This window comes from Malus sylvestris, chromosome 6 (assembly GCF_916048215.2).
Source record: "Malus sylvestris chromosome 6, drMalSylv7.2, whole genome shotgun sequence".
Lineage (NCBI taxonomy): Eukaryota > Viridiplantae > Streptophyta > Magnoliopsida > Rosales > Rosaceae > Malus > Malus sylvestris.
Window position 1 is genome coordinate 22128476 of NC_062265.1, and position 23716 is coordinate 22152191.

A 23716-nucleotide genomic window follows, 5' to 3' on the forward strand; every position below is an offset into this window, starting at 1 on the left:
GTTGAACCCACCTCCTATCTTAATATAATAATATCGTTTTTAGATGAATTTGAATCACATTATTGTTAACTTATTGTTAACTTATTGTGAGTCTAAACCTATCCCTTCATTTTAATGTAAATAAATATAATAATAATATCGTTCTTTTAAAAAAAATAAAAAATAAAAAATTCGATGAGCCAATTGTTCGCCATACGTGGTGGCATGCCATAAGTCCAAAAATGTCACACGTGTGATTTGAGACAACGCCTCTCCTGCCGCCACGTACGCAGAACCCCCGTGGCCGGACCAACGGAGATTGTCGTCGAATCTCACGGCCGTTAATTTTAGCGGCTCGTATTAATTAGCGTATGGGGTTTATATCCCGCCTATTTAAACGCGGGAAAGAGAGCGACTGAGAGTGAGAGGAAATTAAGAAACGCTAAAAAAGAAACGGATGGTATTCTTTTGGTTCTTTGTTTGGGGATTGTGAAACGGCAGCATTTTTGCAATGGCGGAGCGTACGGACGGAGTGAAGGCGGCGGAGTCTTTGATGGACAGGATATCGGACAAGATCCACGGCCACGATTCGTCGTCGGCGGTGCCGTCGTCTGGGGCGGTGCACGACAAGGGCATTGGCGGTGGCCATTCAACGTCGTTGAAGTCCAAGGTTAACAGGCTCTTTGGGAGGGAGAAGCCCGTGCACCACGTCTTCGGTGGCGGAAAAGGTATCGTTTGGGAATCGAAACGTTTCTTTCTGATCTTTCTGCTAATGCATCTAGATCTGGTGAATGGAGCTTGTAGATTTGATTAATTGCTAATTAAGATTTTGATTTTTAATTGAAACTGGACTTTTCCTTGGTAATGTTCTTAATTCGCTTCTGTTAATGCTCCGGGAGTGATTTTCTGTTTGATTATTTTATTAAATTATGATTATTGTGAATAAATTAAGTTGGGGTTACTTTGGTAATGGTGTTGATTCGTTTTTTTAATCTTTTTCCAGTTTTGCTAATCCCACTAATTATTTTACTGAACCTTTCTAATCGTGTTTTGCGTCGGGTTAACTTTTCTGTATAATGGCATTTCGGTTACGTGGTTTGGATTTTATCGAAAATTTACAAGAAATGCAACTTATGTTTTTGGTTTGATGTAAAATTGATTGACATTCTTCTTCCAGTTTTGCTAATCCAACTAATTATTTTACTGAACCTTGTGTTGGGTTAACTATTTTGCAAGATGACATTTTGATTACGTGGTTTTTTTGTATTTCCGCGATCGAAAATGTGCAAGAAATGAAAGTTTTTTTGTTTGTTATGGTATGATGAAAAATTGAATGATTATGTCACAGCGGCTGATGTTTTCCTGTGGAGGGACAAGAAGGCGTCGGCAGGTGTTCTTATCGCCTTAACGATCATATGGGTTTTCTTTGAATTGTTTGAATACCACCTGCTGACTCTGGTCTCCCACTTGTTGATTCTTGGGATTGCTTCGTTGTTCTTATGGTCCAACGCTTCAACCTTCATTAACAAGTAAGCATGTCTTCGATTCTTTTGTTTTTTGTTTTGTTTGTGTTCGGGTGTGATGATCTCGACTTTATATGTTTGGAATGATTCACTTAGCCACCAATTTGTTACATTCAGGTCTCCACCTCACATTCCACAAGTTCAAATTCCAGAAAAGCTGGTTCTACAGATTGCGTCTGTAATCACATTGGAGATCAATCGGGCTTTTGTTATCCTGCGCGAGATTGCTTCTGGCAAGGATCTGAAGCAGTTCCTCTCTGTATGTTTATTGTGCTCTAGCTCTGTCTTTTCTAATTGATGGTGTTCATGTTACTCTGCGATTCATGATGATGATTTAATTGTTGCTCAATTTGCAAGTTGATTGTAAATAACTGTGGCATATATGAATTGGAATCTGTATTCGTATGAGAGGGATGTTTTAGATATCATCGTGCTGATTTGATTGTTCATGTTTTTCGTATTTGTGGATGGTGTTATGATCGATTAGGTGATTGCTGGATTGTGGGTTGTGTCTATCTTGGGCAAGTGGTACAACTTCTTGACCTTGGTGTACATAGGTAAGGAAACTACATTGTACATATTAGTTATGACTACAATTTGCCATTTCTTTTTGCGCACGTTCTTACCATGGTGTTGATTCTTTCTTCACAGCGGTGGTTTTGCTCTTCACGCTGCCTGTATTCTACGAGAAATACGACGACCAGGTGGATGCAGTTGCGGAGAAGGCACTGATTGAGATCAAGAAGCAGTATGCAGTATTTGACGCGAAGGTTATGAGTAAAATTCCTAGGGGGCAATTGAAGGACAAGAAGTTTTAGATTGGATGTCGTGCAGCCGATTCTATTAAGCTGACATATTTTGGTAGCTGTGCTTTGCCAGGGTGTTTTGCACATCTTATCCATGATTGCTTAGGATCCTCTTCTCCCTTTTGTGTTGTTCGCGAGTCCATTGGATTCACAATGGGGATGAATTTGTGAATTTGTTTTACGTACTTGTCGCTACGTATATGATATTTTTGGTTTTATTTTTCATGGAGATTTTAATATGTGTGATCTGGTGATCATGCTAGTAAACTTCAAATCAATGATTATTCTGTACATTTGGGTTTCAGTTTCTTCTTTTGCTTAATGTCTGTTGTTGGATGGAATGATTTGATGATTGTTCATAAAAATGAGATTATATTCACACACTCCAAATTACTTCTTCCACATCCTTATAATTTTTTTAATATTTGTTTATCAAGTGTTAGTGTTGTGTAAAATATTAAAAAAAAAAATTTAAATAAAAGGGTGTGCGAAAAGTAATTTGAAGTGTGTGAATATAATCTCTCTTCATAAAAATCCTCTCTTTTTGGTACTGGAGAATACACATTGCCATCTTATGTAGAATTGAATCTGTATAAAGCTGCTCAAAAGGTTATGCTTTCGCTTCTTTGCAGTTTAAATTAGTTTAAAGTAAAATATCGTTATAAACAAATTTCCATTCTCTTCCATTCTGCCCTTTTTGACCTCTCCTTCCTATATGCCGTGTTGACTTGTCATTACATCGACAAGTTCACTTTTCTCTAGAAGGATAGAGATGTTAAGGATACTAAAGGACCACCTACTGACCATGAGCACAATGCATCAAATTAATACCTAGATACTTAGTTTAATTGTTAAGTTTTGGTTTCTTAGAGTTAGTTATGTAAGAATGCTTAATCAGCATTATTGAGTATTTATGTATACATACATTTTGTACTCTTTCAGACAATTAATGAGAATCATTATTCAACAAACACAATCTCTCTCTAAATTCTCTCTAAATTCTTGATCTCTTTACAGAACTCTAATCTTCAACATGGTATCCTTCGCTGTTGTCTAACGACTTTGATCCATTGCTTCCATTTGCGTGCATTTTCTTGCCCTTTCTTACCTTTCAAACAGGTCTTACCTATCTTAGTTGTTTTCTTCTCTGCAAATTGTCTGCTTCTTCAATGGCAACAACTATGAATTCCTCTGATTCTCCTTCTCCTACAACCTCTTATGGCCCTAATTCTCATGGCAAAGTGTATTATCCTCCAAATACTTCGATTGCATCAATTATAGTTCAGAATGTCGTTGGAATGGTTCCGACTAAACTCAATCGTCAGAATTACATTACTAGGCGTAGCTTGTTCATTTTTGTTCTGAAACGATTCAAACTTTTATGGCTTTTCAATGGCAAAGATCTTTGTCCACTGGAATTTGTTCGTGACTCTTTTGGTTCTCGAATTCTCAACCCAACTTATGAGATCTGGTGTGAACGCGATCAGATTCTAACAATTTAGATCAATTCTACACTTTTTGATGATCTTTTTCCGTTGACGATTAGGATGGAAGATTCACGATCTCTTTGGCAATCACTTGAGCATTATTTTACTGGTGCTTCACACACTCATGTCCATAGCCTTCGATCCAAGATTCATACTATCTAGAAATGTGATTCTTCAATGACCGACTATCTCAATTCATTCAAAGAGATCTCAGATAAACTGGCCGCTGCTGGTGTGCTGATCTCTGAGAATGATCTTGTTGCTTACATTCTCTTTGGCATGCTTGATGAGTATGAATAATTGAGACGCGCTCTAAAGATGTGAATGTTGATGAACTTCACGGTCTTCTCCTCAGCAAAGAAATTTCTCTCCAGAATCGTAAGACTCGATCTACTTCCTCCTCCACCTCAGCACTTTTTCATGCTTATACAACACATCAAAATCCTTCTGGTTCCAATTTTTTCGAGGAAATTTTGAGGAAAGTTTCAGAATCACAATCGATCTAATCAAAATCACAATTTTGGTGGTGTTCTTGGACCTGCTCAGAATCAGAATCAATCATCATCCTCTGGTTATACTCCTAACAACTATCAAGCTGGTCAATCATCATTCTTCTTTGGATGCCCTATTCCTTGCCAACGGTGTCATCAACATGGTTATCTTGTCTTCTCTTGTGGTCGCCTCTCATAATTTACGTCTTAGCAATCTCAGAGATTCAACAACAATTCTCATGTAGGCATGTCTGCCATGATTGGTTCATCTTTTCTAAGCTACTGGATCACTGATAGTGGTGTTTCACGTCATGTGACTCCTTATCCAGCATCTCTCAACTCATCAATTCCATACATTAGTACTAAACAACTATTCGTTGGTAATGGTATAAGTCTCTACATTTCTCACACTAGATCTGCATTTATTCAAACTGCTAAAGTTATGTTTAAACTAAATGATGTGCTTTTAGTTCCTATCTTGCTATCAGTATATATATTTGTTCATGATAATTGGTGTTCTCTGACATTTGATCTGTTTGGATTCTTTGTCATTGACCCAACAACTGGGAGGATACTTTTCCAAGGCTCAGTGAAGGAGGTCTATATCCTTTCTATTTGAATGCATCTAATGGCGTATTTGGTATTGCCATTTCTCCTCATGCACTCATGATAGCTAAAGTAGACGTCCATATATGGCACAGAAGGCACGAACATCCTTCTAGTGTAGTTTTAAATAAGGCTGTCAATAAAAGTAACCTACCTGTTATTGGTTCAGTACACAAACAATCCTTTTGTTCTGATTGTCAATTGGGGAAGGCCTCTAGACTTCCAGTTTCTGTTTTTCTTTGTACCTTCACTATGTCATTTCATCTCATTCATGATGATGTATGGGGTCCTTCCCCCATTTCTTCATGTACTGGATATAAGTACCATATTTTCCTAGTTGATGATTTCACCAAATATAGTTGGTTATATCCCTTTTACTTAAAATCTGATGTCTGTTCTGTTCTTAAGAATTTTGTTTACAAAGTTCATAATTGGTTTGATGGTAAGATTTAGTGCTTGAGATCTGATTTAGGGGGTGAGTTTCTAAGTTCTATTTTACGAAATTTCCTTAATGATCAAGGTATAATACATCAATTAAGTTGCCCTCACACTCCTGAGTAGAATGGGTGTGTAGAAAGGAAACACAGACATATGGTTGAAATGGTTAGGACTCTGTTATCTCACAGTGGTTTGCCTTCTAAGTTTTGGGTAGAAGCCTTTCAAACTTCAGTGTATCTCATCAAAAGGCTGTTATCTCAGTTTTCTCTTTGTCCTTATGAGTTATTGTTCAAAGCTGCACCTAAGTATCACACTTTGAAAACCTTTGGTTGTGCTTGTTATCCTTGATTACAACCATATAGTTTTAACAAACTAGACACAAAGAGAAAGTTATGTGTATTTTTGGGATATAGCTTAAACCACAGTAGCTACATATGTCTAAATCTAGTTACCAACAAGTTATACATTTCAAGACATGTTGGATTTGATGAAGCCTTATTCCCTTTCAAGCAAATTAATTTTTCACATACCACTTCCCCAATACCACCCATTACCAATTCAACTTATTTTATTTCATTCACCATACCACTTCCTTCTGCATCACATTTACCCGATGCATTAAATTTACTTACTGCATCTCCCAATGAAGTCTCTCATACTATTGCTAGTTCTCCTTTTCTGGCACCAATTACTCAACCCACCGAAGACGTTACATCAGTTTCTATTCCAGTTAATAATCATCCAATGGTTACAAGGGCTAAGGCTGGAATACACAAACCCAAAGTGTTCACTGCAACTAAACATCATCTTCCCTCCACTATTGACTCTCTTATTGTTATTCCTCTTACACTAACCACTTATCTCCAAGCTTCTAAGAACTAAAATTGGTTAGCAGCAATGAAGGATGAGTACCTACTTGAGATCTGGCACTTTTCAATCCTCATTATAATTTGGTAGGCTGTAAATAGGTGTTCAAAATAAAACACAAGGCTAATGGTTATATAAAGAGGTATAAAGCTCGGCTATTAGCCAAGGGATTTCATTAACAAAAACGTCTTGATTTCTTTGAAACCTTTAGCCCAGTAGTCAAACCTACAACCATTCAGATTATTCTCTCTATTGTAGTTACAAATAATTAGTTTGTTCATCGATTGGATGTGAGCAATGCCTTTCTTCATGGCTATCTCAAAGAGGATGTATACATAGTGCAACTTCTTGGGTTTATTGATTAAGCTAAACCTATCATGTTTGCAAACCAAAGATATCACTCTGTGGTCTAAAACAGGCACCTAGGGCCAGGTATGAAGCCTTTTATAGTGTTATTCTCTCATTGGGATTTACTTTTTCCTACTCTGATACAAGTCTCTTCATCAAGATAGATTCTTCCATTACTTTTATCTTAGTTTATGTGGATGATATCATCATAGTTCTACTACTGTTTGTCATTCCATAATTTCCAAGTTCCAATCTTTGTTTCCTGTCAAAGATTTTGGAGATATCCATTATTTCTTAGGAATTGAAGTTCACAGATCCTCTGCAGGTCTCTTTCTCAATCAATCAAAATATGCCTTGGATTTGTTGAAGAAAACAGACATGCTTAGTGTCAAAGATTGTTCTACTCCAGTTGGTTCAGACAAATTGGATCATTCTGGCACTATTCTTTTAGATCTTACATCTTATAGGTTAACTATTGGTGCACTGCAATACTTGATATGGACAAGGCTTGATTTGGCTTTTGCTGTGAATCAGTTTTGCCAGCACATGCATGCTCGTAGAACTATACATCTACAGTTGGCAAGAGGATCTTAAGGTACCTAAAGGGTATAATTGACTCAGGCTTATGGTTCAGACGAGGAAAACAGGTTCTCACAGCTTGCTCTAATGCTAATTGGGCATGTTGTCCAGTAGATAGAAGATCTACCAGTGGCTATTGTGTATTCTTGGATCCTAATTTGATTTCTTAGAGTGCTAAGAAACAAACCACTATGGCAAGATCTTCTACAGAAGTAGAATATGTCTTTAGCCAATACTACTGCAGAAATCATTTGAGTGTGTAAAATATTGCAGGATATTTCTTTTCATCTTCTTCGAACTCCTATGATTTTTTTTTTGATAATCAGAGTGTTATTGCACTAACTAAGAACCTAGTTTTTCATGCTCGAACAAAACATGTCGAGATCGATTATCATCTGAGAGAAGGTTCTTCAAGGTCATATCAGTGTTCATCATGTTGCTACTTTACTACAGATTGCTGATATTTTCACTAAATCTTTACCTACATATAGATTTGTTACTCTCAGTCACAACCTTTCAGTTTGCTCCCCTACCTTCAGCTTGAGAGGTATGTTAAGGATACTGAAGGACCACCTACTAACCATGAGCACAATGCATCATATTAATACCTAGATACAACAACAACAACAACAACAACAAAGCCTTTTCCCACTAAGTGGGGTCGGCTATATGAATTCTAGAACGCCATTGCGCTCGGTTTTGTGTCATGTCCTCCGTTAGATCCAAGTACTCTAAGTCTTTTCTTAGGGTCTCTTCCAAAGTTTTCCTAGGTCTTCCTCTACCCCTTCGGCCTTGAACCTTTGTCCCGTAGTCATATCTTCGAACCGGAGCGTCAGTAGGCCTTTTTTGTACATGTCCAAACCACCGTAACCGATTTTCTCTCATATTTCCTTCAATTTCGGCTACTCCTACTTTACCTCGGATATCCTCATTCCTAATCTTATCCTTTCTCGTGTGCCCACACATTCAACGAAGCATCCTGATCTCCGCTACACCCATTTTGTGTACGTGTTGATGCTTCACCGCCCAACATTCTCTGCCATACAGCATCGCCGACCTTATTACCGTCCTATAAAATTTTTCCTTGAGCTTTAGTGGCCTACGACGGTCACACAACATGCCAGATGCACTCTTCCACTTCATCCATCCATCTTGTATTCTATGGTTGAGATCTCCATCTAATTCTCCGTTCTTTTGCAAGATAGATCCTAGGTAGCGAAAACGGTCGCTCTTTGGTATTTCCTGATTTCCAATCCTCACCCCTAACTCATTTTGGCCTCCATTTGCACTGAACTTGCACTCCATATATTCTGTCTTTGATCGGTTTAGGCGAAGACCTTTAGATTCCAACACTTCTCTCCAGAAGTTAAGCTTCGCATTTACCCATTCCTGAGTTTCATCTATCAACACTATATCGTTTGCGAAAAGCATACACCAAGGAATATCATCTTGAATATGTCCTGTTAACTCATCCATTACCAACGTAAAAAGGTAAGGACTTAAGGATTGTTGATGCACAAAATCAGTGAGGACTTTGGTACAATAGAAAAAATTAAGTTTGTGATCTTCGCTAGATTGCTCCGGTCATTAGTGTGGATAAGTATGTAAATGGATAGAGACAGGGAAGCAAACACAAGATATACGTGGTTCACCCAGATTGGCTACGTTCACGGAGTAGAGGAGTTCTCATTAAATGTGAAGGGGTTACACAAGTAGATAGGTTCAAACTCTCCTTTAGTGAGTATAAGTGAATGATTTAGTACAAATGACATTAGGAAATATTGTGGGAGAATGATCTCGTAATCAAGAAACTTCTAAGTACCGAAGTGTGGTATCGTCTTCACTTGCCTTATCTGTCTCATAGGTAGATGTGGCATCTTCTCTGGAAGTACTCTTCCTCCATCTAGGGGTGGTATCTTTAACTGGTGGAGATACACAAGGTAATGTATCAATTTCACTTGAAGCTTACTTGTAGTTTCAGGCTTGGTCAAGCGCGATACAAACCATGTAGTAGGAGTCCCCCAAGTTGCCGAGCTAGGGGATCTGCTGAAAGAGGTGACTGACAAGGTAAGCAATCAGAGCTTCAAGCAATCAGTCCCAGATCAGAAGTTTGATTTCGGTCCCGGCTGATTGTTCTCATTCTTCCTATCTTACAGGCAGCATGAAGGATAAAGAGAATAAAAAAGAGAAGAGATGATATGAGATACTTTTGCTTTTGAAGAAGTAACTTTCCACAGGCTTATTCTTGAATTGGGATGGAGGGTTTTCTGGTTTCCTCCAGAGTATAAGGCCGACTGAAGAATTTAAGGGTCAAAACAAGTCCATTAAATCTAGAGTACGTTCGACCCTGCTGATATGGGATACTTTTGCCGTTGACAAAGTAGTGGATGTATTGGCACGTGTTTTGTTACGCTTGTCTCCACATGCTTCCTTGTATCCTTCTCACTTGCCTTATCTGTTCCTCAAGCAGATGTGGTATCTTCTCTGGAAGCATAAGATGTTGAAGATGAGTACTCGAGAGTAATGCCAGGTAAGTAATCAGGTAAGGGGTTTCAGGCAGTTAGTTCCTGACTAGAAGCTTGATTCCAAGTGCTGACTGATTGCTCTCTTTCTCCTTGTCTTGCAGGTAAGAACAAGGCCAAAGGAAAAGATAGGGAAAAAGCATGATATGGGATACTCTTGCTTTTAACCCTGATGATATGAGATATTCTTGCTCTGGTGTAGCTTGTTTGCAGAGGTATTATCGGGGGGAAAGAAAGATGAATATTTCGAGAGGCTTTGTTGGGAGTGCCCTCTCAGATATGAGGAAGGGTTGAGCATTTTTGCAAGTCTGCCTGTCCGTTGAGGATGGAGGTCGACATATATAGGAGTCTCCCTAACAACAAGTAGTAATGCTATTCCTTTACCCTGCTAGTCTACCTTGCCACGGAGCACAAATGTTGACACACAGGGACTTTCCAATTATCCAACAGTGGTGCTAGTCCTTTACCCTTGTGGGTAATAATATGGTAGCTAGACCTTCAAAATTTATGTGTCTAAACTTTGTTAGTGCTATTTCTTTGCTATTCTTTTACCCTTCTTGGTCATAGCGATGTAGTGGAAGCTGCAAGCTTCACGTGTCTAAACTTTGTCAGAGATCTTTGGCAAAGTTATCTGTGGTACCCATGAGCTGATGTTGCGTGTAGAAAGTGGATGATTGAACAGTAAGATTCAAGTGCTTTCTACTTCACCAGAAATCTTCGACAGAATGCCCGTAATTTCCGTAAAGCTGAGTGTGCATGTGACAGGTGCTGACAAGGCTGAAAAAGCAGGTGCCTCTTCGATTTTTTAGATCGGCCCTCGTGGTCTCTGAGCAGCCCAACTTTTGAGAAAGCAAGTGCCTCTTCGATTTCTGAGATCGGCCTTCGTGGTCTTTGAGCAGCCCAGCTTTTGAGAAAGCAAACGCGTCTTCAATTTCTGAGATCGGCCCTCATGGTCTCTAAGCAGCCCAGCTTTTGAGAAAGCAAACGCCTCTTCAATTTCTGAGCAGGCGCCTATTCGATTTCTGAAGCTTCGTCGAGTGTAGATTTTTATAGAGGCTGGCATTAAGTTCCAAAGCACACTTGAATCTCCACCAGTAGAAGCTCCCTTCTTGCATTTCTAAGATCTTGGTTTGTCCGACCTCTTCTCTCTTCAACACCTTTGAAAAAGTCTGGCCCCTCCGACCGTCATTTTGACTTGAACCTTGTTGAAGAGGTAGCCACGCCTTATCCAGACAACATATGGTGCCCATCCTTCTTATCCCTTACTGGTCCTTTTACCGTTGGGGATTCCGTGATGAAGAATGATATGACCGCTGCGGTGGTGGCCAGGAACCTTCTCACTGTTAAAGATAACAGACTACTTTCCAAACGGTCTAATGAGTTGGCTGTTAAGGACTATCTGGCTCTTAGTGTTCAGTGTGCAGGTTCTGTGTCTAATATGGCCCAACGCCTATTTGCTCGAACTCGCCAAGTTGAATCATTGGCAGCTGAAGTGATGAGTCTCAAACAAGAGATTAGATGGCTCAAGCATGAGAATAAACAGTTGCACCGGCGCACATATGACTATGCTACAAACATGAAGATGAAGCTTGACCAGATGAAGGAATCTGATGGTCAGATTTTACTTGATCATCAGAGGTTTGTGGGTTTGTTCCAAAGGCATTTATTGCCTTCGTTTTCTGGGGCTGTACCGCGTAATGAAGCTCCAAATGATCAACCTCCGATGCCTCCTCCTTCTAGGGTTCTGTCCAGTACTGAGGCTCCGAATGATCCCCCTCCGGTGCCTTCTCTTTCTGGGGCTCTACCGACTGCTGAGACTTCTCCTAAGCAACCTTTGTGAAGGCTCCCTCTTGTTTGTTTATTTTGACTCATGTATATGTACATATTTGTAACTTATCGGAGATATCAATAAATAAGCTTTGCTTCATTTCAACGTATTGTGTTAAATACACCAAAGCCTTATTCACTAAGTTATTTGAATTTTTCTTTTGTTGAAGCTTGTATGTTGAAGCTTTGTGAGTGGAGCATGTAGGTTGAGGTAGTATTCCCTTAATTTCCCGAGTGAGGAAAACTTCTCAGTTGGAGACTTGAAAAATCCAAGTCACTGAGTGGGGTCGGCTATATGAATCTTAGAACGCCATTGTGCTCGGTCATGTGTCATGTCCTCCGTTAGATCCAAGTACTCTAAGTCTTTTCTTAGAGTCTCTTCCAAAGTTTTCCTAAGTCTTCCTCTACCCCTTCGGCCTTGAACCTCTGTCCCGTAGTCGCATCTTCTAACCGGAGCGTCAGTAGGCCTTCTTTGCACATGTCCAAACTACCGTAACCTATTTTCTCTCATCTTTCCTACAATTTCGGCTACTCCTACTTTACCTCGGATATCCTCATTCCTAATCTTATCATTTCTCGTGTGCCCACACATCCAACGAAGCATCCTCATCTCCGCTACACCCATTTTGTGTACGTGTTGATGCTTCACCACCCAACATTCTCTGCCATACAACATCGCCGGCCTTATTGACGTCCTATAAAATTTTCCCTTGAGCTTCAGTGGCATACGGCGGTCACACAACATGCCGGATGCACTCTTCCACTTCATCCATCCAGCTTGTATTCTACGGTTGAGATCTCCATCTAATTCTCCGTTCTTTTGCAAGATAGATCCTAGGTAGCGAAAACGGTCGCTCTTTGGTATTTCCTGATCTCCGATCCTCACCCCTAACTCATTTTGGCCTCCATTTGCACTGAACTTGCACTCCATATTTCTGTCTTTGATCGGCTTAGGCGAAGACCTTTAGATTCCAACACTTCTCTCCAAAGGTTAAGCTTCGCATTTACCCCTTTCTGAGTTTCATCTATCAACACTATATTGTCTGCGAAAAGCATACACCAATGAATATCATCTTGAATATGTCCTGTTAACTCATCTATTACCAACGCAAAAAGGTAAGGACTTAAGGATGAGCCTTTCGTTCTGGATTCATTTTCATAAGGATTCAACGTAACCGAGGAGTGCTGGCTGTCGACTACCTGACGCCCTCCCCCTCCTCCTTTATCCGGGCTTGGTACCGACAATGTAAGATAAATTTACACAGGCGGAGTTAAATTAATACCTAGATACTTAGCTTAATTGTTAAGTTTTGGTTTGTTAGAGTTAGTTATGTAAGAATGCTTAGTCAGCATTATTTAGTATTATGTATACATACACTTTGTACTCTTTCAGACAATTAATGAGAATCATTATTCAACAAACACAATCTCTCTCTACATTCTTTCTCTCTCGAAATTCTCTAGATTCTTGATCTCTTTACAAAACTCCAATCTTCAACAAGAGATTAGTCATAATTCATTAGATTATGTTTGTAAACAATAATAAACTACTTCATTTAAAATTTTAATTCAATTTTGTAGATGTCGGCATGGCCATATTTGTCAGTTCACCATTGCATCATATGCACTCAACTTTGAATCCATGATGCATCCAAATTAGATTAGACTAAAATATAATATCGCTTGTATAAAACATGTTCAGTATCCTTGTTATAACTCTCATGTTCATTATTCATTCTAGATGATCACAATGTCTTAAAATCATTGCAATAAACTCATAGTAGTACGCATACTGATGATCGTCGCCTCTTACAACGAGTTCACCCAAGTACCTGCGGCCACGACTAAAGAATGAACTAGGTTGGATAGATCACACTAAAAAAAAAAAGGAAAGTGAAAATTAGAATAAAAGCTTATTTTTAGCATTGAAACTTAACTTTAATCTCACTTTATTTCCTAAAATTGTTTGTGCCTGAATTAACAATGTGGGCCAAGATGGGTTGACCTAAGGACCACAGTTCTTGGTTCAGTGTGTCCTTAAGGCCAACGGGCTGTTAGCCCTAAATAGAATCGACCAAGTGTGGATTAGTCGATCGAGTCCTATACGAGCTAAAATTGCTAGAGATTAATTATTGGATAAATATATCCCAAGGATCAGAATACCTGCGTAATTGGATAAAGATGAATGAACCTTATAACAAGATCAAGTTCAGAGCCCCAGCTGGAATTAGAGATGAAGTTTTGGCCGATAATGGATAAGGGGAATATTCAAGCAGATGTCAAGCAGGTACAGTTCTATCAGGGCTCTGCCTCAACATACTTATTTACCGTAGAGGCTTAGTCTATAAATGGAGAAGGTTCTGCAACAAAAGAAGCCCCTTCAACTCAAAATGCTCTACGCAAAAACCCTAGCTACAGGAGCTGTAGAACCAAGCAATTCAAGAGCACCTTCAGTTTGGACTAACAATACTACGATTAGTTAATTGGTTGTCTATCCAAGTCTCGATGGACGAAGAATACTCTATTCTTTCGTCTCAAGAGGTCATTTCATCAGTTTCACCAAATTGAGGTGTTCCCAGGGTCCCCTTGTTTGACATAACAAAAGTCGAACTAATTATTGAACTTTGCAGTAATCTAGCAATTGTCTTCAGATTCTATAACCCAAGGCCGACACATGTTCCTCGGCCGTAATCACTTCGGTGCAGAAGTCAGCAGCACATTTGACACCATAACCATATCTATTCTACTAGCCCGACCGAGCTCGGTTGTGAGTTGGCATAACCGCATTCACAAGAAGAATGTTATTAACTCATAGTTACTCAAAATTTGTTATGCTTTACCTTGTTTCTATTTACTCGTCTAAAAGCCGTCAAATATGCTAGACGTGAAAGATAAAATTATAATCTCATCATAGTTGGCAATGGGCCACAAATTTATATCTCATACTATGATATCTTGCAACTTTTTTAAAATTTTGTAAAGTAGGAAGAAGAAGAAGAAGAAGAAAATAAGGGAAAATGGTAGAAGATCGATAAAATGGGAGGATGGGATGTAGGAAGAAGAGAGCATGGGATCAAAATCAAATGAAATAAAAAGCAATGAGACAAACTAGAAAGAAAACAATATAGAGAAGAGAAAAACAAAGGATGGTGTTATCTACATACCGATTTTTGTCCACAGTTCTCAATTTCTAGCCGTTGGATCAAATGAATTGAATAAGATTAATAAACACAAGTTAACAAGGATGTGGGTATGTGAATAGTACTACCCAAAAAAATAGAAAAGAGAAGTAGGAGGAAGATAGAAAACCAGAGCAAAAGTTGGATCGAGGCCACGCCAAACGACAGAGGGTGGGAGAAATATCTCGGCCTTGGCTTATTGGTTGCTGGTGGGGGTGGGTATTTTTTTCCTATTTTTAATTTAATTTATGTGGCAATTTTAATTGGATGGACCTTATGCTTGTGCCACATCAGTGACAAGTGGACCATACTTATGCTACATAAGTAAACTTAATAGATGTTTAACAGAATTGAAACAAATAAGACAAAGTTGAGCAAATTTTGAATTTCAAAGAGTAAAACAGTGATTTTTGAGTTTTTACTAGGGCTAAAGTATGATCAAAATCGAGTTCCAAGAACCATAGCTAAAAATAAGCCTAAAAGTAAAGAACTAGGTTCTTTCTCCATGCAATTGAGAATATAATGTAGAACCGACGGTTGAGTGGATGGAAGAGTCGCTAGACAAACGCAAAATTGACATCCAAGTCCAAACATTATAGATTTGGGATCCGAGTATTGATTTGGGCCTAGAAGACACTGTTTTGAAGTGAACGAGTTAAACTCACAACTATATTTTGTTGACACCACAGCCTCATTCGTCTTCTCTTCACTGACCCTCGAAACAATCCTCACATTCAGGATTGTGTGCTACAACATGCAAATTACCTTTTTTTCATGGTACTTACTCTCCTCTCGCGCACACATTCATTTGCCTGTCTATAAAGAAACTGAACGATGAGAGATCAAGTTGGCTTTGCCACTTTCTTGAGACCGTTTCGTTTTTAGGGCGCATGTCCAGCATCTTTTTAACGTGCCAAGTTTGGGTTCGGATTGGATTTTACATCTTAGTCGTTTGTGGGTGAAAAATGTTGTTCGACATCGGCATGCTAAGAGGTTTAGATATTCTACCCAAAGTATTCACTTCATACATTGTTCTTCGATTGCTTTACACCTGCACACACACGCACATGTATATTTTTTTATGCTACGCGGTATGGTTAGTTCATGTGACCTAAAAATATGATCACCATAGCACTACTCGTGTTTGTTAGCTCATCCATGGAGAGCAAAGAAAAATAACTCAAATGGGAGGGGAATGCCTAAGCCACACAATCACGAAAACCTTAAAAGAGTGAAATTCACCATAGAATAATTGAATACACAGAAAATTAAACCGCAAAAACTTGAACATGTTCAACTCTCATGTACGTCTAAAACAAATCAGTAAAATCACAATGTCCTCCACAGTTTCTCTGCAGGAATTTAGCAAAAATGAAACAAACGAAGAAAAAGCTGTATATGGTTAGATACACCGATCTTAACACTCACGGTGTTCCGCCTATTAGTATTACATATGAAAACAGTAGTTCACAACAATCCAGATATTCGTTGTTGTCACGCCTTATTCTCAGAACGCAGAAGCAAGACAAAAAGAAGTTTATATCCGAGCATTCGCATGTCCTTCACAAACCGTAGGAGAATCATAAGATTAATACAAGATTGTTCTCTTCCACATCCTAATACAGCCTCCTGGGAAATGCTTCGGTCAAATTCTGTTTGTTCGTGTCTTCAAATTTGGTCACTGGCTTACCTGTGCCAGGAAGAACTGAAGGAACAAGAAGGGTTTGACCATTGATACTCAAAACTAACCGGGGAAAATGTACTAGTTTACACCACCAATCTCAGAGGAAGTAACTCAATTGTTCTCTCTTTCGTGACCCCCCTTCCCCGTATAGATCATTCCACTGCTTCAATTCATTCATCATGGCTCCCTCAGCTGCAAAGCTAGCTGCAACCTGCATTCCCAATAACACAAATAAAGCCGACCTTTAATATACAAATGAATAAACAAACTGAATGCAAAATCCTGATGTGGGCAGTAGAGTTGGTGAAAAGTTTAAGTTCGTGAATAGTGCATGTAACAAAAACCAAAGTGGATCATTCCAAGGAGCCACATCTCGAAAGGCAGTTCAATCGGTGAACATACCTGGTTCTTCGCCTGCTTGAAGTCTTCCATGTTTAGAGGCCTGAGGGTGATCACTCTTTCTTCTTTATGTTCTACTTTTGTTACTGGGGCAGCTTCTGGATTCCGTTCTCCCGCACCATCTTGTGCAGCTGTCTTTTTTTTCTCCTAAAAACCAAAACACAGGTAAAAATATTAGGATCATCTTTCATTGAATCTAAGACACTCCAGCATGCCTTAAATTTAAACTTCCTTACCAGATCCTTCTTTCTCTCCGCCTGTATTAATTCCCTAACTGGTCGATACGCAGCTGTTGTACATAAGTTCTGCATAAAAGTGATGTTGCAGTCGATCAGACCTAAGTATACACCGAACCTGTAAACAAAGAAATATATAACCAAATATGCTGACCTTAAGATCACTTCCACTAAATCCTTCAGTCATAGTTGCAACCTCCTTGAAATCTAGTCGTGCTTCCACCTTCTCTTTCGACAACAAGGTTCTCAAAATCATCTCTCTGTTCTCCACAGTCGGTAGCCCCACCAAAATTCTGTTTCAAACACAGCATTATCATAAGGAAAAAAATCATGTGAGCAATCTTCATGTTACTACTTCCATTGATAGTACCGCTATGTCCCGCTAACATTCACTGCAAACTTGTTATATCGATTTGTCTTTAAAGGTGTCAGTTTGTTATCTTGGACTCCATAAGGATAAAACAATAAGGTCGTACCCAGTGCATAAGGATAAAACAATAAACAGAATATATGGCAGCATTAGAAGTTATAAAAGATGCATTGGTACCTTCGTTCAAAACGCCTGATGATTGCTTCATCAAGGTCAAATGGTCTGTTGGTTGCAGCAAGAACAAGGATTCGGTCTCCTTGATTACTCAAGAGCCCATCCCAGTGAGTCATGAATTCATTTTTTATTTTCCGCATAGCTTCATGCTCTCCAACTCTTGTTCGCTGCCCGAGCATGCTATCAACCTCGTCCACAAAGATGATGGTTGGAGAGACTTTGGCTGCGAGGGTGAACAACGCTCGGACATTTTTCTCATCTTCACCAAACCATTTAGAGGTAATGGTAGACATGGATACATTAATGAAGCTTGCTCCAGCCTCTCCAGCTATGGCCTTTGCCAGCATGGTCTTCCCACTTCCGGGGGGGCCAAATAACAGTATACCTCTACAAGGCTTTAGTAGGCCCCCGTTGAAAAGGTCTGGTCTTCGCAGTGGGAGCATTACCAATTCCTGAAGGGATTCTTTAATCTCATCCAAGGCACCAATATCAGCAAATGTTACACTGATCTCGTTAGCTGGTATGACCTCTGGTCTTATGCGTTTCTCAAATTCATTATCGAGTTCTGCCTGTTAAGTAGTATATGGTGATGTCTCAATATCAGTACTAATGAAAAAGTAGGGGGGAAGAGAATCACTTATAGTACACTTCAGAAAGCATGTCGAATATATAAACAACATACAATCTACGAGTAGACAGACACATAAGACCGTGCATAAACAATAGAAACTAAAAGGAGAATAGTGATTTACAGAAGCTCTTGATACTGGAATTGAATTGTCAGCATCCGGTTTTGCTGCTGCAGCTGCTGTCTCTGCAGCAGGAGCAGTGCTTTCGGTTATTGTTTCTGTTGTTACACCAACAGACACTTCATTTCCTCCTTCCTATGATCAACGGATTAACCAGAGAATGATTAATCTAGTACTCAATCTGTAATCCTTGAGTTATAAAATAATACAATTACAACGCTCGTCCAACAAACCTTAGGCACTTCAGCCTTCGCTACTAGCTTCATTGTATCTTTCCCACTGGATTTTCCCTCTTGGAATATGTTTAATCCATGGGACAAACTGATTTACAGAGAAAACGTGAGGCACATGGTATGTACATAGTGAAAAAATCATTATAAATAAGAAATTAAAACCATACCTCTTGGAGGAAATGACGAGTTTCCCATTTCTGTATTCAGGATCTTTGTTATTCATTAAATGATGAGAAACTGCTGATACAACAATCTCTTCTATATAGTTACTGAGGTCGATTGTGTCTGCGATGCAGATCGAACCAAGGTCATCACAATCAAGGTCATTAGCCGAAAGAACTTCCATGATGTGGTTTTTGTTATCCTGAACCTGAATCATTCTCATATCCTCCTCCAGTTGAGTCTTCCAGCTGACAAGATGGGATTCATTTTTGGGAGGCCTGATCTCAATGTTGTAAGGGAAAAGAGCAGTAAGCCTCTCCTCGACCTCTCTGTTGTCACTACCGAGATCCACAACACGTGAACCAAGGATCAACACGGCTCCAGATAATTTCTTCAACATTTTCTGGAACAAGTTGTATATCCTTTGCGATCTAGATAAGAGCTTGTCAACGTCCCTAAGATACAGCACAATGGGACTCGTACTCGAGACAAAAACCAAAACCTGAAAGCAAATAAAAATCTGTTTCACCAATCTATATTCCGTTTTTAGAAACTTTTTATATCACCAACCATAATGTAGCATAAAAGCACTACTCATTACCCTGTACAGGGACTGTATAAGAAGCTTCTCATCAAAAGACCAGCTGCTTGTGCGCTTAAACTCACCTAAGAATTGGAAAGGGTTCATCAAAAACCGAAAGAACAAAACGCAAACGAATAAAAAAACTAACAAGTGTATACCATTGAAGAACTTGAAAGTTGAAACCAAATATGTTCTTAACATGAAAAATGCATCGAAGGGCATGTGTTTTAGCTAACACAAAGGATCATGATGTTTGCAATCTCTAATAATTTTCTTAAACAATATTTCAAACAGAAATCCTTTCTTTTGTTCTTCAAAGATTCATCGAACCTCCATCACAACCACTGGATCAGGTCATAGGCTTTTAAGGAGACATTGTAAATAGATAGTAACATACAAACATATGAGTAAAGAGCGAACGGCTAGCTCTCTCTTGCAATATTATTTCTTCTGTATTATAAGAAAGAACCTGAAATTGCAGGAGTGCTCTGAGAAGCAAGGTTACTGATATTAGCTGAAGCTGAAGCATTCCTACGAAGCGTGCAAGGCTTACAAGAACCTTCTAGCCCACTGCAGGTGCAGGATAAAGGTATAGTTCAAAGACAACCATTTTTAAACCCTTTCAATTAATCAATCTCACTTTCTACAAACCCTCCCAATACCTTGATCCGAGATCCACACCACTGCTTTGCCTTTGTAAATTACCTGCAAGCGGATTTCCTGGTAAGTGCTATGCCAGAGGGTGCAGAACCATATGATACTCTATTTATAAGGATAGTTTTCCACAATACCTTTAGGTGGTTCCTCCCTTTGTGGAAAGAGCGAAAATGATCCAAACAGCCCAGACAACCGCTCTAGTGTCACCTCTGAAGTGGATCTTTTAAAGGACTACACCACACATGATTACAAACTATAAGTAAATGAATAACTGTATGCAATCAATCACGGAAATTTGGAGGCATGATAATGTTAAGGAAACTCTTTTAAAACTAAGATCTCAATAGGGTTGGAAAAATTGAAGTATCATATCAATGTTCTCATATGGCTATGGATGTAGTCCATGTTCTATCGACAACATGATAGTGAACCTAAGGTACACATTGTATATTAACTTCACGGGAGAACATGCTGGAAATAGTTTAAAGAAAGCTTACAGATGCTTTGTTGGTATTGCCGTATTTGCTCTGCACCTGTACAATCCCACAGATTATAAAAATTAGCGGAAGAAAAAAAAACCCGCACGCATGCGCACACAAGTTTGTTTATGTATATATAGATATACACACACACACAATATACATATAATTTAATTTTCTCACACTCACCTTTAGAGAAAAATCTGTTACGTCCAAGAGCAGTAACTTGGCTTGGAAGTAATGGGCTAAAGCCTTGGCAAGCTGCTGTTGGTAAAGTTCTTCAAGATAAAAAGTGTGGGAGAAAAGACAGAAAAAAAAAAAAGAGTGATTACAAGGATAGAACATGTAAATACAAACATCATAACGTATGTTGCAGATCACAAACCGGCAGGTCCTGAGAGCAAAATAGCCCGACTTGCAGGAGAAAGATTGCGTGTGTACTTCGAAACCTCAGCTCGCTTAAGATGGACATAAGCAGCACTCGTTATCAAAACTCTCGTCTGTTCACTGTAAATTCATTCATAAAGTAGGATATAGGCATCAAATTTGTGGATCAAATTATGTGAACTGAATAAAGTCCGATACATCATATAATGTTACATGTCATGAACAGAAACAATGTTGAAACAACGCTAAAGCCACCAACTTAAACCAAGGAATGTTTGGAAGTACTTTTTAAACAACTAAAAAGTGTTTGAAGATCACCAAAAGCGTTTTCGACAATGAGCTGCTATGTGCTTCTAATAGAAGCGCTTGCGCGGAAGTGTTTTTCAAATTTGTCATGTGATTAGAACAAAATTTCAGAAAACCACAAAAATAAAAAAATTCTAAGAATATCAAATTCTATATTAAGATTGGAAACTGAGGAATATGGGAAAGGTGGTGACCTGAGGTAGTAGGGGAACTGGTCGAATGTGACCTTGCTGTCTCTTCCATCAACGATCTGTCGCAGCAACTCCTGCTCCACCCTATCTGGCGTAACGCCGTTCGACATCGTGTCGTTTCCGGTCCATTTGCTCATCGTCTGGCCGGAAGCAAGCCCAAGACCGACTCCCACTCCCATCCCCACCCCCAAAGCCGACAGCAGAATGCCTTTCTGCTCCATCTCTCTCTCTCTCTCTCTCTCTCTCTCTCTCTTTCTCTTACAATTCGATAATCTAATCTATCAAACAACGTACGCAAATCGTAAAACAATCGAAACCATCAGAGTTTTGTCGCTAAAAACACCAAATTCGCCACAAAAACTCAACCTCTCTGCAATTAATTTTTTAAAATTAACCGCTACAACTCACACCACCTTTCAAATTCTCATAAGAAAATGACCAAAACCCACGAAAAAGATTCAATACTTTTCTCACAAAAACGCTCAAAAGTTTAAAATTCGACTTTTTCACCAAAAATATCCTTGGAAGTAGTTTTCTGGGTCGGACAGAGAATTGAAGAAAACCCGAAAAGACGAATTTTCTCAACCTCTGCTATTTCTTGCTCTGTTTTTTTGTTTTTTGTTTTCGTATCGCGTGTGATGGGGTTTGTATGTATGTGAAAGGGAGAGAAAAGGGTCCATGCGAAAGAGGCGGATCGCCGGGAGAGAAGAAAACGGTGGGTTGATGGCGGCGGAGAGAGATCAGCGAGTGGTGATGAAGATGTTCGGTTCCCGCTTTTGCAGCCACGTCTCTCGATGGTTTTCTTCAAGTTTTTAAAGACAAGAGTGGTGGCTGTCACTGTTTTTGTGGTTACGTGTCGAGTTTTGGAGGGGTTGGGTTTCGGTTTGGACAGTTTTATTATGGGATGTGTTATACACATATCATATTTTACTTCTCAGACACCCCTTGTTAATTTTTGTTCATTGATCTTCTTCAATTCATCCGATCCGAAGGCCGAAAATTAAAGGAGAGCGTGATAAGTAAAAAAGGGTTTGTGGATATCACACCCCTTTTATTATTAGATGGTCCTTCCTCCTAATCCACAAAATCAGAGAATCTGTGCCGTTGAAAACTAGTCTAATGATTACAAATAAAGGTCCACTTTAAAAGTTATAATAACTTCAACTGTTGGATTAATTTTCAACCGTATAAATTTCTTGATTTAATGAATTAGGAAGAAGAGATCTGAAAATGATCCATTTCCAATTATTTGGTCGGTTACTATAGTATTCCGTTTTTCACAAAATTTTAATGCATTTAAATTTGAATATCTCGTGACAATTTAGTCTAGTTACGGTTAGAAATCGGTTGGATAAACAAGACTAAGGGCTGGTTTGGTATTGCTGTGCTTTGAAAAAAAGCTGCTGTGAGAATAAGCGGCTATGAAATAAATCAGCAGAGTGTTTGGTAAACTTTTTTGTAAAAGTGCTTTTGGAAAAAAAAAAAGCAGTTTGATAGTGGGTCTTTTCATTAAAGGAGCACTGTAGCTCTGTGTGCTTTGAAAAAAAGCCAGTTTTCCAAAGCTGCAAATAGCAGCTTCAGCTTTTTCCTTTGATTTTAGCTTATTCTCACAGTAGCTTACAAAATAAGTCCTTTTTTTTTTCAGTTTACCAAACACCTAAAACCCTCATTGCTTTTTTTCATGGGTGCTTTTTTTTTTAAGCACATCACTCTCAAACCACCCCTAATATTTGGTTTTGTTTCACTTTAGTCTCACGAAAATAAAATGATGATACATATTCGGTACACTGCTGTTTGATAGAGATTTCATTTTTAACTCATATGATAAAAAAATAACGAGATGTATTTATTTCAAGTGTGATTGTACTTGTGGAGAAGAAGTTTCATACAACTAAAATGTAACTACTATAAATAAGTCAGTGTATATATACATGTTATGTAAAAACGGTAAAACACGTGACAATACATAATTAGCTTGAAACATGAATTTGCATCTTCGCTATAACTAAAGCTCTCTCCTAAATGCAACTCGTATCATTAAATGATGTAACTTGTAGCTTGATTGTGAGGACTTATAGCTCAAGCAGTGATGAGTGTTATTCTTGCACACAAAATTATGTGCCCAAACTCCTTTTCTTGCACCCTTGTATAATAAATAAACTCGTTTAAAAATATAAAAAAATCATACAAAACGGGATCGAATTTTTTATGTTATTGCAAAGGGATTCGGGATCTCTAAAGCTTTACACATTTACTCGTCTTTCGCTACATAAACATTATAATAAAAGAAAACTAATAAAAATGGTTTGAAAACTTTGAGTTTTAACCACAAGGATAAAAATGTGTTGTAAATGAATAGTATTAGAAATGACATTTTAAAGTAAAAATATATTTAACGTTAAAAGTAAACAGTATCAGATATGTTTTGTTAAGACTTCCTTATAATAATCTACA

At 38.7% G+C, this 23716-nt stretch overlaps 2 protein-coding genes across 2 annotated transcripts; one reads left to right on the top strand and one right to left on the bottom strand.

Moving 5' to 3' along the window:
* Nucleotides 1-377: 377 nt before the first annotated feature.
* LOC126625955 (reticulon-like protein B2) lies at nucleotides 378-2612 on the top strand. Its single transcript, XM_050295081.1, has 5 exons — nucleotides 378-707; nucleotides 1328-1508; nucleotides 1620-1761; nucleotides 1990-2059; nucleotides 2154-2612. The coding sequence occupies exons 1-5, from the start codon at nucleotides 491-493 to the stop codon at nucleotides 2318-2320; spliced, it is 777 nt and encodes a 258-aa protein (XP_050151038.1). The 5' UTR covers nucleotides 378-490; the 3' UTR covers nucleotides 2321-2612.
* A 13257-nt stretch (nucleotides 2613-15869) lies between these two features.
* On the bottom strand, nucleotides 15870-22068 carry LOC126625954 (uncharacterized). Its single transcript, XM_050295080.1, has 16 exons — nucleotides 21266-22068; nucleotides 20764-20885; nucleotides 20568-20656; nucleotides 20397-20432; nucleotides 20034-20130; nucleotides 19905-19947; nucleotides 19712-19812; nucleotides 19261-19325; nucleotides 18665-19161; nucleotides 18498-18585; nucleotides 18268-18399; nucleotides 17519-18084; nucleotides 17126-17264; nucleotides 16972-17040; nucleotides 16739-16882; nucleotides 15870-16547 (listed from the first exon to the last, which is right to left on the bottom strand). The coding sequence occupies exons 1-16, from the start codon at nucleotides 21481-21483 to the stop codon at nucleotides 16434-16436; spliced, it is 2520 nt and encodes an 839-aa protein (XP_050151037.1). The 5' UTR covers nucleotides 21484-22068; the 3' UTR covers nucleotides 15870-16433.
* Between the last annotated feature and the right edge of the window lie 1648 nt (nucleotides 22069-23716).

Bases quoted from the DNA above. Each gene is read 5' to 3' on its own strand.
- LOC126625955 (XM_050295081.1), top strand. From the start codon at position 491: ATGGCGGAGCGTACGGACGGAGTGAAGGCGGCGGAGTCTTTGATGGAC. The intron at 708-1,327 runs GTATCGTTTGGG...ATTATGTCACAG, and splicing joins CGTCTTCGGTGGCGGAAAAG to CGGCTGATGTTTTCCTGTGG. The intron at 1,762-1,989 runs GTATGTTTATTG...ATGATCGATTAG, and splicing joins ATCTGAAGCAGTTCCTCTCT to GTGATTGCTGGATTGTGGGT.
- LOC126625954 (XM_050295080.1), bottom strand. From the start codon at position 21,483: ATGGAGCAGAAAGGCATTCTGCTGTCGGCTTTGGGGGTGGGGATGGGA. The intron at 20,131-20,396 runs GTAAGCTTTCTT...TGTGTGGTGTAG, and splicing joins GCAATACCAACAAAGCATCT to TCCTTTAAAAGATCCACTTC. The intron at 18,400-18,497 runs GTTTGTTGGACG...CGTTGATCATAG, and splicing joins CGAAGGCTGAAGTGCCTAAG to GAAGGAGGAAATGAAGTGTC.